The sequence below is a fragment of the Spodoptera frugiperda genome, chromosome 30 (assembly GCF_023101765.2).
Source record: "Spodoptera frugiperda isolate SF20-4 chromosome 30, AGI-APGP_CSIRO_Sfru_2.0, whole genome shotgun sequence".
Classification (NCBI taxonomy): Eukaryota; Metazoa; Arthropoda; class Insecta; order Lepidoptera; family Noctuidae; genus Spodoptera; species Spodoptera frugiperda.
The window spans coordinates 2,018,386-2,035,497 of record NC_064241.1 but is presented as its reverse complement, the minus strand read 5'-3'; the positions used below and the strand labels follow the sequence as shown (position 1 = coordinate 2,035,497).

Sequence of the window (17,112 nt, the reverse complement as noted above, 5' to 3'; positions counted from 1 at the left end):
TTGGCGTGTCCTTTCACCCTATCCCTCAATCAGGAAATATATTTCTTTACTTTACAAAAAGCGTATAGTATATGGGGGTTACTACAACTCAATACCTAGGTTTTGACATATTACAAGATTTCTATATTATTATTTCATGTGATCCAGTCCTAAGTTGCCCTATTCTATTCTAGAAAATGAAGCGTATCGTCGTACATATCGTACTGGAGTCGTAAGCTTATTCACCAAATAAATAAATTAGGTAATTCAATGATTACTTGGCTTCCATTTAGCTCTTGTTTTGTCGTTGTATTGGCAGATAACACAAAATAAAACTCAGTCATAAGATACTATTACAAAATGATTTATTTATTACAAATTACGATACATTTTTATCAAAAATTAACTTAATATTACTTTGATAATCCTTATCCGTAGCGATGTAAGGGGTGCCTACAATGTTGAATAAATGCACGTACTCCCGAGTGGGCGGTTCTAGCAATTGGGTGTTGTTGCATAGAGTTCTGAGATGGTACCAGGTGGCTCCGTGGTTGTAATCCAGCAGTCTTTTGAAGAACTCCACCGCTAAGGTCTGGAAAAATAGTAATAGTTAGTATTTCACCAAATATTGCCACTCTTTTTTCTTTAGCTTGATTGATCGTTAATTTTGCAACCATTACTCAGAATGATTGACATTTGCGCGTGGGATTTGCGATCTCAATAAGAGTTCCAGAATTTAAAAGATATTTTAAATGACAAAAGTATTTCCTTTCGTCATCCTCACCTGTAACGCCTTAGGTTGTTTCTTAGATAAGTACGGCTGCACGCATGTCATGGCGTTCTCCAAGGCTTCGTCTTCCAGCATGAGATCAGTCGCAAGATGCGGCAGTGCGCCCAACGCAGTCAGTTGTAGACTGTACGCCTGACTGTTGCGGTAGGCAGACCCTATGTCCTTCAGGTAGCTTTCCTTTGAAGATTTGTCCAGGAAGCTGTATATGTGTGGTAAGACGTCCCTAGAACAAAATAATTAGCTTTAGTAATGACAAAATCTGAAGACATTAGTACTGTTAAGTAGGAGATTTTTCATTATTTCCTGATGGTTTTCCTGATGGTGGACTCATGATGGTCCTTGCCTTCTTGCAATTGCTTAGCGACAATAGCAAAAGAATTAAAAGTGCGTTGCCAGCTTCTTAGGTATCGAGGATGGGTTTGTATGAAATACAGAATGAAATTAACATTAAACACCAAACTAACCTGATAGCTCTGCCCCGAATAAAGTCGCGAGCTAGCTCAGCCATAGTGACAAGCAAATCAAACGCCCTCTTCATTATCGCAGGTTCCTTATCAAACCTGGAGACCAGCGGTCCCCAGGACTTATGCACCAGTGGCAGGAGCTCGTCATCATACTTCCTCAATATTGGTAGACCACGAGTTAACACTTGTAATGCCAGGATCGAGTTGTCACGCTGTGATGACGTCACGTAGTTGAGGCAACGTTTGAGTATCGTGATTGTTACTGTTATGTGTTGCGGTAGAGGGGGTTTCGGTTCTGTAAAGAAGAAATGGAGTTTAGTGGTCTATTACAATCTTTGTACGGGAAAACTTAGATGTTCTCTCTTACCAGTAACAGTATCATCGTAATCCAACACCTCTTCCTCTCTTCTCCTCAGATCTTCTCTATACATCTCCTCCACATTCCTACCAGCTCTATTTTCAAACTCCTGTTCATTTAGGAGCTCTTCCGCAGCCTCTCTATTCTCAATAAACACTAATAGGTCATTCAAAATGTTAATTTCTCTGTTCTGCTCTGCTGCCTTGGGTTCGACCTCGGGTATCTCATACCACTTGCGAATACATTCCACGAATGTTAGGAAAACTTGTAAGTACGCTTGTAGATCGTTTTCGTAATATTTATCACAACTTTGGACAAGGACCTGCGAAGACGAAATTAAATTTATATTGTAGCAATTTACCTCCTTAAAACCAGTACCGTAATCTTTTTTTTTACTCTAGGGATACTTACATCTTCAACAATACCATAGAGATAGTTCAGTATACTGGAGTCACTGTATTCCATTACGACTGACAGTATTTGTAAAGCTGACTGACAGTTCCAAGCCTGGAAAAACATTATTATATTACTTACAGAAATAATGCAAACAATTGCTATACATTTTTTTCTTAAGACTTATACCACAATAATTGTTAAACTATTGCCTGTTTTACCTTCTTCAGTCTGACAGTGACTTGGTTAGTGAAGTAATCAGCGTTGTGTTTGATAAGCTCCGCCACACTCGAGTGGCCGCATGCCGCTGCAATGCCGTGTATTGCCTTCAGTCCAGCTAGATGCAACATCTCGTACTTACTGGCTGTAAATATTAAAGATTTTGTTGTGAAATTGCAATTGTAGACTGAGTCTAAAAGTTATTTGATCTTAAATTAATTAAGATTGGCATAAATGAGTCCCAGTGTGACTCGAAACTAGTTGAGCTTTTCTCGAATAATCTACGCAAGTAAGCTGTATGTCTTCTTCACCATTAATTAACTTACCGACTCTCTCAAGCACTAAACACAGAGTCTTCAACAGAAACGGTTGGTATTTGTCCATGAGGCGGCGTGCTATGACGCCGATACCCTCAGTGAGTAGGCAGGAGAGCAACATGTTCCGCTGTGCGGTGCCCAGCGTGGCGCACTTGTTGGGGTCCGAGTGAGACTTGGCCCGCGCCACGCGGTAACTAATGTCGGTGTAACGAGTTTCTATTGCACCTTCGTATAGATCTAGGAGAATGAAAATGCTATTTTAAAGTGAATAAAGTTTTGTAATGTGGCACAAAATGTGTTTATTAATTGGAAAATTAGTTAAGACACATTGTATAATTTGTTTTTTATGTGTCCATAATTAACAAGGCATTGAAAAGAGTAGCTTAAACACACATAAATACTTCCGCGTTAAAACTGCGTCAGGTATATAATTAACTATATTTATTAGACAAATGTGTCATCAAATCATACTAAATAAATTCAGTCACAATGGCTAACACCTACCAGGCACATAATCCTTGTCCCAAGACCTGGGGTTGTACACACTGACATCCAGCGTGTCTTCCGGGTTGAGGGCGGGCTCCGACACACCCACCTCAAGAGGTAAGTACCACACATCCTCCTCTAAGTACGTGTTCAGTATGCGCTTCACGAAATCCTCTGAAGAATTTGGTGCTGTGAAGGTGAAAGATGTGTTAATTAAGGTTGTTCTACGCCATCAGAAGTAGATGGTCCACTGTTAAACTAAGGTTAGTTCCGTAAGGGAGTTTTGTCCCGACGCTTGGTGGACAGCTTAGAGTGATCGAGAAAGGTGTAGTTACTTTAATATCACATCTTTACTTTTTTAAAAAGAAAGAGAGAGAAGCGAGATATCTTGTCTCTCTCTGACCGTTTCCAATTTTAGGACAAATACGATACGATATTAGACCACAATTACACAAATAAAACTCCTTATTTTAAAACAATACTTTATTATTAGTTGGTAATTGATATAATAACTGACCTGCAGCCATCCAGTTGCAAATATACACGACCTCGGCGCTCCTGTCCAGGTCAAACAGCTCCAGCAGTTGGTCTAACAACAGCGAGGCACACTCCGCCTCGCCCAGCAAGCCCAGGATCTCCTGCACTCGACGCTCGCACAGTTCGTCGTCTAAATGTCTCAGTTTGCACCACGGGGAGCCGGCGGGCGGCGGGGAGATTACATCTACAAGTAATCATTATCTTATATTTATGCAGTTAGAGTAATATCTATTATTTATTCATAAGAAAATAGAATTTTATGCTCTAGTGTCGAGTCTCTAGTCTCGAGCATTAAACGGAATTACGCGTGATCGGTTAAATAGATTTCTTTGTAGTGTTCTTTTCAGGGCTTATGATTATGTAGGAAATAAGAATAATTCATAGAAAAGTAGAAAATGATGCTTGGGGTAAGTCGAATTAAAACGATTAGATATTTTTCCAAAAAGGGCCAGACTCAAATGTTCCATCCAGCTTCCAAACTGAACAAAATTAAATAGTTTCTTAAGTAATCCACAGAAGTAAGTTGGTATGTTTGTTGCGTACCTCTAACAGCATGTTGCGTGAGCATGGTGAGGTCAGCGTGTATGGCGACGCACTGCAGGAGCGCGACACAGACGGCCTGCACGTGGTCGCGCGCGCTCAGCGCCGCCGTCAGCCGCTGGCCCGGGCCCGCGCCCAGCGCACACACGTACCCGTGCACCAGGTTCAAGCTAGACAGCTTGCGACTCGAATCTAACCACAGACAGAACAAATTCTACTTAATGATGTAACCAAGAACTGTGAAGGTGGAAAGGGACCGATTGAAAAGGAGTTAACGTGGAATTTCTTATTCATTCTTCTCAAACAAGCAAATAGAGAAGACTGACCTATAAATAATTTATTTAGACGTGCAAAAGTTCCTTATTTTGGTTTAATTAATTAAAAATTATTTGACTGACTACTGTTCATATTTAAATGAATTATTTGACTGACATTAACTAAGTTCGTGGAGTTAACATTCAAAAGACAACAAAATATGTTGTCGTGTTTTGCCGTGTGATTATTTTATTAAGATTATATATTACTATTTCCTACTTCGGGGACAAAAAGGCGTGATTCTTGATGTCCCTATGAATCCAGTGTAGGTAATGTATAAACACTATGTACATAATTAGAACGCGATGTTTTTGCCCAGGGAAAATGGAGAACGTTATGTATTCATATTCATTAAGTCATTCATTGTGATGCAAGAGCTGATAGAATTTGCATGAGAATACAAGAGCAGTGAACACTTCATATTCATATCTACATAAGCAATAAATACCAAAATGTTTTCGAAACGACAGAAAGTTCATTTTTAGGGTTCCGTAGCCAAATGGCAAAAAACGGAACCCTTATAGATTCGTCATGTCTGTCTGTCCGTCCGTATGTCATTTTAAGGAATATTTGACAAATACATCAAGACATTTAAGGAATGGGGTGGACCGCTTCTTAAATGAAATACTCACCAATATTATTCATAACCCTAGGTAGACCATTGACAGCAGTAAAAAAGTTCTTGCAGAGCGAATCTAACGTCTTTGATCGTGTTTCTTCTGAAGCAGTCTCGAAATATGCAGAGAGGGCGCTGCTACAGTATTCTGCGACCTCGGGGTACTCGTCTTTGGCCAACAGGATGAGTGTGTCCAGAGCTAAGGGAATTGATGTTACCATTGCACTGCAAATAAAGTGGGGCTTTAGATTGTGATTTTTAGGCGTTTATTGTATTGTTCTGATTGACTATAGTGGGTATGGATCGTGTTTAGGTTAATATAATAATAATATATGGGAATATCGTGTAAAATAATAAAAAATGTATCGATACAATATTATCCTCACATCTGTACTTTTGAATCAAAGAAAAAAATCTACATATTCATCAGACATGTAGCACTTGCGCTAAGTTTAGCAGAGTAACTAGTTGAAAGCTTATATAATTATATAGGTAGGTTTAACCTGTTAAAAACTTATTTTTATATCAACTAAAAAACCAATGATCAAGAAGATTAGTACAGAATAATTGAACACCTACACGTCACACTCCACCAGCATCCTGGCGAAGTAGATGGCGAGTTCCTTCCTCACTTTGAAGTGTTCATGTGTCCTCAGCGCCACTATATGCTGGTTTATGATCAACACTTTTTGACTGGCCACTTTGAACCATTCCGCACTTCGCACCGGCAACGTCTTTGGATCCACTGGTGAAAATAATAAAAAAATCAAATAAAGAACATACTTCTACAGGGTTATACAAAAACATTGAACAATGTTTTATAAGTAACCCTGTATATGGACGGTGTAGAAAAAGAGGTTTTGTTGCCAAAACTGTGAAGAATTTTGAAAATTAAAATAATTTTATTGGAAGTGGAATTTATATCGTCGTAAAATTAAGGGTATAAGGTACGTTGCTTTGTGAAGCTTACGGTCTACTTCAAGCAATGCTATGTTTCGAAGTATCTCTTCTTTATTTTACAAAAAGTAGTGTGTAAGTATGTATGTATGGCTTTCATTATACCATTACATAAAGTAATTAATTTAACCATAGTCTTCAGTAATTATAGAATGCCACTTTCCAAATCAAAAACCCATAAAAAATAAACAACGAACATAATAAAACACCCAATTCAAGTCACAGATGAGTTTACAAATTATTATTATTCTCTATAATTACTAATTACCCTTATTGCTTACTTCTTTGTCTCCTTTCTGTCGGTACACTTTCATAAAGTCCTCGGCAGTCGGCTCAGTAGCGTGACTCATGTATTTGTTGTTCATTGCGAGACATAATATTCGATGCATCGCGTCTATTGCTGTCTACAATATAAAACAAATTGGTATGTTAATACTGTGAAAAGTTCTATAGAAAATACACAAAGATAAAATAGTAAAATACATTAAGTTAAAATAGGTCAAGAAATATCAAATAAGTATAACTTAAATTAAAATTGCATTATAAATGTATTTATTGTGTAATTGTAATTGCAATGTTAATACTGTGAAAAGTTCTATAGAAAATACACCAAGTTAAAATAGGAAAATACAGTAAGTAAAAATGGGTGAAGAAATATCATACAAATTAAAATTGCATTTTAAATATACAACGCACACAAGAAATTCGCAAATCAATTAATGTTACACATAAGTCTTAATACATTAAAAATAGGCAATCAGTTCACAAAATTACCATGTAATTTTATTTCACTAAGTTAAAATAGATAAAGACATATTATATAGATAACTGAAATCAAAATTGCATTTTAAATATACCTACAAAACACACACGAAATAAAGCAAATAAATTAATGTCACACATAAGTCTGAAACATTAAAAAATGGCAATTCGTTCGCAAAATTATTATAGAATACATTTTAAATACTTATTAATTATAATCTGAAAATGAAAAATACACATGAGAAAATTTCAACATGAACTATACATATGACAAATACAAAGGAAAAATATCGGTAAGACAAAATTAAGTAAACGTTGTCATCGAAGAACGTTGATTATGTTCCATCTTACCGGCCTCTTCGTATTTTATTATTTGTTAATAAAACACGAAAAGGGCAGCACGAGGAATGACTCTGAAAATACACAAGTATCGAGAAAATTGAGAAAATAACATTTATAAAATAGCCGCTGACATTGCGTGTACGATATCGACGAACGATGACTGTATTCAACTTACTGACCTCTTCGTATTTTATTATTTGTTAATAAAACACGAAAAGGGCAGCACGAAGAATGTTTCTGGAAATACAACGTAAAAGATTTCTTAGTATATAACACACAGTAAAAATACATTTTAACGTCGCTCTGTGCGGTGGCGTGGACGAACGATGACTGTATTCAACTTACTGACCTCTTCGTATTTTACTATTTGTTAATAAAACACGAAAAGGGCAGCACGAAGAACGTTCCTGAAAATTACATACACAATAAAGACATTTTTAAATAAATGTAATATTAATAATATTGATGAACGATGAGTGCGATGACTGTATTCAACTTACTGACCTCTTCGTATTTTACTATTTGTTAATAAAACACGAAAAGGGCAGCACGAGGAATGACTCTGAAAATACACAGGGATCGAGAAAATTGAGAAAATAACATTTATAAAATAGCCGCTGACATTGCGTTGTACGATATCGACGAACGATGACTGTATTCAACTTACTGATCTCTTCGTATTTTATTATTTGTTAATAAAACACGAAAAGGGCAGCACGGAGAATGTTTCTGGAAATACAACGTAAAAGATTTCTTAGTATATAACACACAGTAAAAATACATTTTAACGTCGCTCTGTGCGGTGGCGTGGACGAACGATGACTGTATTCAACTTACTGACCTCTTCGTATTATACTATTTGTTAATAAAACACGAAAAGGGCAGCACGAAGAACGTTCCTGAAAATTACATACACAATAAAGACATTTTTAAATAAATATAATATTAATAATATTGATGAACGATGAGTGCGTTGATTGTATTCAACTTACTGACCTCTTCGTATTTTATTATTTGTTAATAAAACACGAAAAGGGCAGTACGAAGAACGTTTCTGAAAATTACACACACAAAGACATTTTTTAATAAATGTACCTAATATTAATAATAATGATGAACGATGAGTGCGATGACTGTATTCAACTTACTGACCTCTTCGTATTTTACTATTTGTTAATAAAACACGAAAAGGGCAGCACGAAGAACGTTCCTCAAAATTACACACACAATAAAGACATTTTTAAATAAATGTACTATTAATAATATTGATGAACGATGAGTGCGATGACTGTATTCAACTTACTGACCTCTTCGTATTTTACTATTTGTTAATAAAACACGAAAAGGGCAGTACGAAGAACGTTCCTGAAAATTACATACACAATATGGACATAATGAATGAATAAACTTTTTTAAAAATAGATGTACGATAACACCGCTACCGATACCGATAAATGTTCCTGAAATTACATTTGGTAACGAAAAATGTTTGTGAAAGTAATATGTAATTAAGAAATAAATGTTATTAATATTGATGAACGATGAGTGCGATGACAGTATTCAACTTACTGGCCTCTTCGTATTTTACTATTTGTTAATAAAACACGAAAAGGGCAGTACGAAGAACGTTCCTGAAAATTACATACACAATAAGGACATTTTTAAATAAATAAGCTTTTTAAAAAATACATATTCGATGGTACCGCTACCGATACCGATAAATTGACATGAAATTGCATTTGGTATCGAAAAAAAATATGAAAGTAATAATGTAATTAAGAAATAAATATTGCGTTGTAGAAAATTGATGAACGATGGGTGCGATGACAGTATTCAACTTACTAGCCTCTTCGTATTTTACTATTTGTTAATAAAACACGAAAAGGGCAGCACGAAGAACGTCCCTGAAAAGTACATAAATGAAAAAAAAAAAACGATTTTCTAGTATCGTACGCAGTAAAAATATATTTTGATGTTGTTCTGTCTGTACAGTGGTTGTTGAGAAGTGATGACTGTATTCAACTTACTGACCTCTTCGTATTTTATTATTTGTTAATAAAACACGAAAAGGGCAGCACGAAGAATGTTTCTGGAAATACAACGTAAAGGATAACACACAGTAAAAATACATTTTAATGTTGCTCTGTGCCGCGGCGTCGACGAACGTTGATTGTATTCAACTTACTGACCTCTTCGTATTTTATTATTTGTTAATAAAACACGAAAAGGGCAGTACGAAGAACGTTTCTGAAAATTACACACACAAAGACATTTTTTAATAAATGTACCTAATATTAATAATAATGATGAACGATGAGTGCGATGACTGTATTCAACTTACTGACCTCTTCGTATTTTACTATTTGTTAATAAAACACGAAAAGGGCAGCACGAAGAATGTTGAAAAGTACTGAAAATACATTTTCTAGTATCGTACGCAGTAAAAATATATTTTGATGTTGTTCTGTCTGTACAGTGGTTGTTGAGAAGTGATGACTGTATGAAGAATATTACTGAAAAGTACACAAGTTACACCACAAAAAAGACATTTTGACTTTAAATATCTTCTCAAAAAGTGCTTGCAGTGTCGTGTGGACGTCGATGAATGGTGACTGTATTCAACTTACTGATCTCTTCGTATTTTATTATTTGTTAATAAAACACGAAAAGGGCAGCAAGAAAGAATGTTTCTGAAAATACAACATAAAGGATTTCTTAGGATAACACACAGTAAAAATACATTTTAATGTCGCTCTTTGCGGTGGCGTCGACGAACGATGACTGTATTCAACTTACTGGCCTCTTCGTATTTTATTATTTGTTAATAAAACACGAAAAGGGCAGCACAATGAACGTTCCTGAAAATACATAGACATCAAGGCAAATTTTAAGAAAATGTTTGTTTTGAAAACAGCTTTGCTTTGCGTATTCGTTGACAAACGATGACAGCATTCAACTTACTGGCCTCTTCGTATTTTACTATTTTTTAATAAAACACGAAAAGGGCAGCACGAGGAACGTCGCTGAAAAGTACACACTACACAATAAAAAATAAATTTGGAGAAACTGAAATACATTTGTAAAAAAATGGTTGCGGTGTCGTGCGAACATCGACGAACGATGACTGTATTCAACTTACTGACCTCTTCGTATTTTATTATTTGTTAATAAAACACGAAAAGGGCAGCACGATGAACGTTCCTGAAAAATACAACATTTAAATAAAATTCTTAGGATAAACACAGAAATAATACATTTTAAAAATGTTCGCTCTGTGCGGTGGCGTCGACGAACGATGACTGTATTCAACTTACTGACCTCTTCGTATTTTATTATTTGTTAATAAAACACGAAAAGGGCAGCACGAAGAATGTTCCTGAATAAATTACATACAACACAACATTCACATTTTTGTACAATTTTCTATTACACTGAAGTATTGACATCGAAGTAAGATGACAGTATTCATCTTACTGGCCTCTTCGTATCTTATTATTTTTTAATAAAACACGAAAAGGGCAGCACGATAAATATTCCTGGAAATACATAATATAAAAAATACAATTTCTTAGCATAACACGCAGCAAAAATACATTATAATGTTACTTTATGCGGTGGACGTCGGCGAACGTTGACTGTATTCAACTTACTGACCTCTTCGTATTTTATTATTTGTTAATAAAACACGAAAAGGGCAGCACGAAGAATGTTTCTGGAAATACAACGTAAAGGATTTCTTAGGATAACACAGCAAAAATACATTTTAATATTGCTTTGTGCGGTGGCGTCGACGAACGATGACTGTATTCAACTTACTGACCTCTTCGTATTTTATTATTCGTTAATAAAACACGAAAAGGGCAGCACGGAGAATGTTTCTGGAAATACAACGTAAAGGATTTCTTAGGATAACACAGCAAAAATACATTTTAATATTGCTTTGTGCGGTGGCGTCGACGAACGATGACTGTATTCAACTTACTGACCTCTTCGTATTTTATTATTTGTTAATAAAACACGAAAAGGGCAGCACGATGAACCTTCCTAAAAATACATAGACATAAAGGAAAATTTTAGGGATATTTTTTGTTTTGAAAACAGCTTTGCTTTGCGTATGTTGACAAACGATGACAGCATTCAACTTACTGACCTCTTCGTATTTTACTATTTTTTAATAAAACACGAAAAGGGCAGCACGAAGAACGTTCCTGAAAAGTACACACTCCACAACAAAAAGAAAATATTATCAAACTGAAATATGTTGTAAAAAATGCTCGCGGTGTCGTGCTCCTCGACGAACGATGACTGTATTCAACTTACTGACCTCTTCGTATTTTATTATTTGTTAATAAAACACGAAAAGGGCAGCACGAAGAATGTTTCTGGAAATACAACGTGAAGGACTTCTTAGGATAACACACAGCAAAAATACATTTTAATGTTGCACTGTGCGGTGGACATCGACGAATGATGACTGTATTCAACTTCTGACCTCTTCGTGTTTTATTATTTGTTAATAAAACACGAAAAGGGCAGCACGAAGAATATTACTGAAAAGTACACACACAATAAAGACATTTTTAAATAAATGTAATATTAATAATATTGATGAACGATGAGTGCGATGACTGTATTCAACTTACTGACCTCTTCGTATTTTATTTTTTGTTAATAAAACACGAAAAGGGCAGCACGAAGAATGTTACTGAAAATTACACACACAATAAAGACATTTAAATGTTATATTAATAATATTGATCAACGAGGAGTGCAATGAATGTGTTCAACTTATTGACCTCTTCGTGTTTTATTATTTGTTAATAAAACACGAAAAGGGCAGCACGAAGAACGTTCCTGAAAAGTACACACTCCACAACAAAAAGAAAATATTAGCAAACTGAAATATGTTGTAAAAAATGCTCGCGGTGTCGTGCTCCTCGACGAACGATGACTGTATTCAACTTACTGACCTCTTCGTATTTTATTATTTGTTAATAAAACACGAAAAGGGCAGCACGAAGAATGTTCCGGAATATTCTGAACAGCTGTCTTGACGTCACAATTTTTAAATCCTATTCTTCTCAGCTAGATGAAAGGGACTAAAGAAGAGAAAAACTAAGTAAAAAATATCTTACCACGATCAGTGCGTGTCCAGGGTTGTCTTTACAAGTGGCGACATCTTGCAGCGCTCCCATGACACCAGGAAGGATGAGAGATAACATGTCTACCACCAGCTTCTCTTGAAGAGGGTCCGTGATATGGTAGTCAGTAGTGAGCTTCGGATGAGTCGCTGTATGTGCGGTCACGCATTGTATTGCAGCTAATCTGAAAGTTATTGGGCATTTTACTACTTGTCCGCAAAAGAACAGTGAATAAGTAGTGAAAAAGCAAAACCTAAAGGGCCTATTTCATTATTGAATGGACAAGGTGTCACAAGTAAAAACTTTAGTTATTTATTTTTATAAATCCTCTCGAAAGGCCAGCAAAGCACTAGTAACTCCTATGCTATGATATGCTATGCAGGTTAAAATATTAAAAAAAAAATAGATCTAAAATAGTCCAGTCCATTTTAAAGATATAGTCCACTATATACTCTATAACTATTGTGCCCTAAAATATAATGAAACTCACCTGAGTGCCCTAAGCCTCTCCAGTTTCGCAAGATGCACAGACACGTAGACAGCTTTGCCCAGCAATGGTACATGGGCCTTCAACATCACCTCCCTATACTTGGGATCCACATTCAACAGCAGAACCGTCAGACAAGTCATCACACTGCACTTCAGTTCTTCAGGGACGTCTGCTACTAAAGTCACAGAGTATTAAGAATCTAATTAAAATAAAAGAAAAAAAAAGCCAAACAAAATCACAGCAAATAAAAAAATAATACATCTTAAAAAAAATATTGAAGAAAAATATCCAAAAATACTAGATGATGGGTATTAAATTATTTTATTTTCTAATTCAATGACAAAAACATCCATAAAATAGCACTAACCAAGAAATTATAATAGTAGAATATCATAAATATTGATAGTTAGATAATGATTGTAATAATCAATAACATATTGATAATTATGAGCAAGTGATCCGTTAACCCGAGTTGACTTGACAGATTGGTGCAGATAATTTTGTGCTGTTATTCATTCAACCTCGGGTCATTGAAACTGCAATGTTGCTGAGGAACTCACTACTTGTACAGATTGATGCACAATTGAGGTCAATTATGCTTGCTGTAGGGGGCAGGGACTGAATAACCAACTACATCCCAATAAAAGTATGAAACTAGAAGTTAGGTAGGGATATTGTTGGTACCTATGTACGAATTCTACCCACCACAGTTTAATACCGATAACTAGATTAGATTCAAAATGAGAATACTGCATCAAATCAAATTAATTCATAATTATCCCCGAACATGTCTTCTCCCATAAACCTATCTGACAAAAATCAATAATCCGGACAATATAAATGTTCATATGAAAATGTCCCAAAAATTCAAGAGTTTCTTCTTTAAATCCACCTCAAGGTTATTTTATACAATCAATACTTCATTATTCTTCCATTTCTTTATAAACATTAAGTACCTAATAAAATGTCTTTACCAAAAAACCCATCACATATCTACTACAAATAAATCAATAACCCTATGAGCTATTAACTATGAAAACACTTCACATGTTCACATCACTTTTTGAAATCAATTAAAATATTAGTTGAATGTTACAGGAAAATGGCCATCCTCTAAAAAATGTCATTGACATACAGCCTCGAAAACACATGGCTCAAATTGTCTTAGCTAATCATTAAATAACCCTTTTTATAGGCACAATGAAAAGACTGATGACTGTTGATGAAGCGAAAGAGGTATATAAGAGTCGTAGCAATTGGCAGTCCATTGTCTCTGCCTACCCCTATGGGAGACAGGCGAGAAGTTATGTACATATGTATGTATAGGCACAAGACGGAGTGATACATACAGGAAAAAATAAAGAATATAGAAAATAAAGTTCACAAAGCCTTACCCATTCCAGGTTTAGTGTGATCGAACACAATTTGAAGCAGCCCTATTTCCATCTTCATACACATCTCGAAGCTGTTCACCGTCACCTTCTCCAGTACGGTTCTCATACAGTCCACCAGCTTCTGTTGCAGCTCATGTTTCTTCCTAAATAGTATGAATTGCTAAATGTATTGATTTTCTATTTAAATCTAGAGTAAGTAGTCAACTCGGACCACATGCCTACGGCCCATTTGGGACGAGTTGCAGAAAATAAAATAAAATAATATTTTTAGTGGTCAACTCGTCCCACGTCACTATTACAATGAGATAAAGTACAGTCAGTAGCAAAAGGGTTAGTGTGGAAATAATAAATTTCTATTACTTTGTTGAAAACAGAAGATTTTCTAGGAACTTAATTCTATCTTTGTTATCATTTACTTCATAAGTGACCGCCATGACCATTGTTTAAGCCACACATGTTTACTATTCTTAGTAATTTTGGTTAACACATGAATTTGTGCGATTGCTAAAAAAAATTTAGGTAATAAATTATTTAACCGACACTAAAAAAAAGAGGTTCTTACTTCGTCAGGATTTTTTAATATGAAAATCTATAAAAAATATTTTTAATCTTGTGTTGCTAACTGTACCAAACATTGATAAAGTTTAAAAATCCATACAAAAAAAAAGTGGGACGAGTTGACCACTACAAATTTAATTTATTTTTAATTTCCCCAACTCGTCCCAAATGGGCCGTAGGTATGTGGTCCGAGTTGACTACTTACTCTAAATCTAAACTTAAACTAAGGGTGAGAAATAATGTAGACAACTCCATTTTTTATTAGTTAGTAGTATAAAGGTTTCTTAAAAATATGTTAGTTTATATTTTTATAGTACACATGAATCAGTAACGTAAAATGTTTGTTTAAAGAATATACGATAGGATATGTGATGTGATAAAATGTGCTCCGTAGAATAATGCAAGTGTAGAATCTTTTATTTGCAGCATCTTTCCGATGAAAATTAAAACATATAATTTCAAATTACAAAAGTAAGCACTGCTTGTCCCATTCTCATTTCAAAATTGAAATGCTCCGAGTTACCCGACACTGACTGCTTTCACAATTTCCTATATGAAGTAACATATTGGAAATTGGGAAAGCAGGATATTTCTTTTAATTCTCAGTCACATAAAATGGTGCATAGTATGTTAAATATTCGAAATTGTATCCCAGCTGCTGTTCAATATATATAAGAATAACAAATAATCTTTTAAGGTGTGGCCATTCCGAAGCTGCGGACTATTGAACGGATAGTGGGGCTCCAGTTTGAAAAGCAGGAGGAGTAATGTGGGGTTTTTAGTTAGTAAGGGTTTGACACTCCCTCTCGTCTCGCCTAAAATGGGAGAAGCCATTGAATGATTTCCCCCCACCCCCTCAAAAAAAGGGTGTGGCCATAGAAATTTCTCGATATACATAATTTTTATTTTTTTTTACTATTCAGATTCTTATAAGAATATGATGTCTTACCAAAAATCTAATAAGTAGACAATAATTTAATTTTTTAAGATAGTTAAAAATATGGACTCCGCTTTGACCAAGATTAAATCTTAATTATTTCCGATCATGATTTTAACTCAAGATTTGTTAAATTTTAACGCCTCAAAAATGTTTGTGTATTTTTATAATGCATTGATTATTACCATTTTTGAAATGTTAGAAATATTCCATCGCATTATATGAATAAGCGATTTATTATAATTCCCATGTGTCCGAACTTGGAATTATGTGATGGCTATCAATGAAATTTTACTTTATTTTATATTATTAATTATTTTTATATATTTTATATTATTAGTTTATTTTTTAGAAGTTTACTGCTCTGCATCCAAATATAATGTAAAAGTATAAAAGACTCCATTCAACTACCCCGCTATTAAAATAAAAATTATTAATATTAATGCTGTGCAGCCGCACATGTTTCTTCTTGGTGATGATGGTGACAAAGATGATGATCATGATGATGATGACTCGTACTTACTTACCTGTACACCTTATTGCTGAAAATTTAAAAATAAAATATAAAAAGGGGTCTTACTCAGTTTCTGTGGACTTCAGGTGGGTGATGAGTGGGAACAGCAGGTACTGCTGAAGTTCCTGGATCACTTCTTTCTTCAGTTCTGCAACGCGCCTCAGGTACGCAGCAATACTATCTTCAGTCGGGCACACCATGAGAACATCGCAGACTGGTTTGATGCGCGAAAACGCATCCTTCAAGTCGGCGTTCATCTTGTTCTCATAATGCAGTGTGCACCGATCGATTGAACCGGTGGGTGGAAGGGGGTGCCCTTCCTTCCTTCTTACCGGCAACTTGCAGATAGGAAAACAGGAGCGAGTTACAACTAAAGTTCGCTTTGTTATTGGTTAAATACAGCGAATCTTTAGTTGTTTGATTCAAACTATTGCAAAAACCTTGCAAAAATTCTAATTTAATCTTCTACGTCCATCCTCAGACGTGACTCGCCCCTTTTTGATTGATTCCAGATTTATTGATTAATTGAAAATTGAAAAATGAGGAGGGTGAGTGAAAACTGGGAACACACTGTTTGACACATTTGAATCGACTAAGCTGAATTCTCCTAACTTCATTCGAGACTATTTTGACGTTTAAATCGACTAAAATAGGATTACACAAATGAAAATCATTAGCATGTTCATTGAACGTTATATTTGTAATACAAAAATCGTAAAAATTTTGAAGATGAAAAAACAACAAAAGAGGATAAATTAAGATAATGCCTGTTTGCCGAGTCGAATCGACTAATACAATTTTGTCTGGTTTAAAGTACGAAAAGTCTATGATTAAGACAAAGACTAGATTGTAGGAATCCTCCAATGAAAAGCCAGGCTGAAACTACGCCAATCAAGGCACGGGATAGCGTACCTATGTATGAGTACTAACTTAAGAGTAGAAGCCATTTTGTTGTGGAGTGAGGCCAGACAGACAGACATACATATCTATATCCATAACAATG

At 35.2% G+C, this 17,112-nt stretch overlaps 1 protein-coding gene and 1 long non-coding RNA gene across 3 annotated transcripts; both read right to left on the bottom strand.

Moving 5' to 3' along the window:
* Window positions 1-322: 322 nt before the first annotated feature.
* Window positions 323-16,697, bottom strand: LOC118269859 (TELO2-interacting protein 1 homolog). Of its 2 annotated transcripts, none has more exons than XM_050706996.1 (17): window positions 16,176-16,697; window positions 14,101-14,243; window positions 12,707-12,881; window positions 12,211-12,400; window positions 6,240-6,375; window positions 5,594-5,759; window positions 5,031-5,239; window positions 4,087-4,275; window positions 3,524-3,727; window positions 3,025-3,195; window positions 2,530-2,757; window positions 2,206-2,348; window positions 2,003-2,098; window positions 1,601-1,913; window positions 1,234-1,528; window positions 764-992; window positions 323-571 (listed from the first exon to the last, which is right to left on the bottom strand). In XM_050706996.1, exons 1-17 carry the CDS (start codon window positions 16,364-16,366, stop codon window positions 359-361), a joined length of 3,291 nt encoding a protein of 1,096 aa, XP_050562953.1. In that variant the 5' UTR covers window positions 16,367-16,697; the 3' UTR covers window positions 323-358. The 2 variants fall into 2 exon arrangements, with proteins under 2 accessions (XP_050562953.1, XP_050562954.1); XM_050706997.1 differs by having other exon boundaries at window positions 12,707-12,878.
* LOC126912831 (uncharacterized) lies at window positions 7,636-11,808 on the bottom strand. Its single transcript, XR_007707480.1, has 3 exons — window positions 11,723-11,808; window positions 11,400-11,567; window positions 7,636-7,746 (listed from the first exon to the last, which is right to left on the bottom strand). It is a non-coding gene; the product is annotated as an uncharacterized LOC126912831 (long non-coding RNA).
* Window positions 16,698-17,112: the final 415 nt, after the last annotated feature.

Excerpts from the sequence above, each read along its gene's own strand:
- LOC118269859 (XM_050706996.1), bottom strand. The coding sequence starts at position 16,366 with ATGAACGCCGACTTGAAGGATGCGTTTTCGCGCATCAAACCAGTCTGC. Across the intron at positions 2,099-2,205 it reads TCACTGTCAGACTGAAGAAG|GCTTGGAACTGTCAGTCAGC; the intron begins GTAAAACAGGCA and ends ATGTTTTTCCAG. Across the intron at positions 1,914-2,002 it reads TCTATGGTATTGTTGAAGAT|GTCCTTGTCCAAAGTTGTGA; the intron begins GTAAGTATCCCT and ends TCGTCTTCGCAG.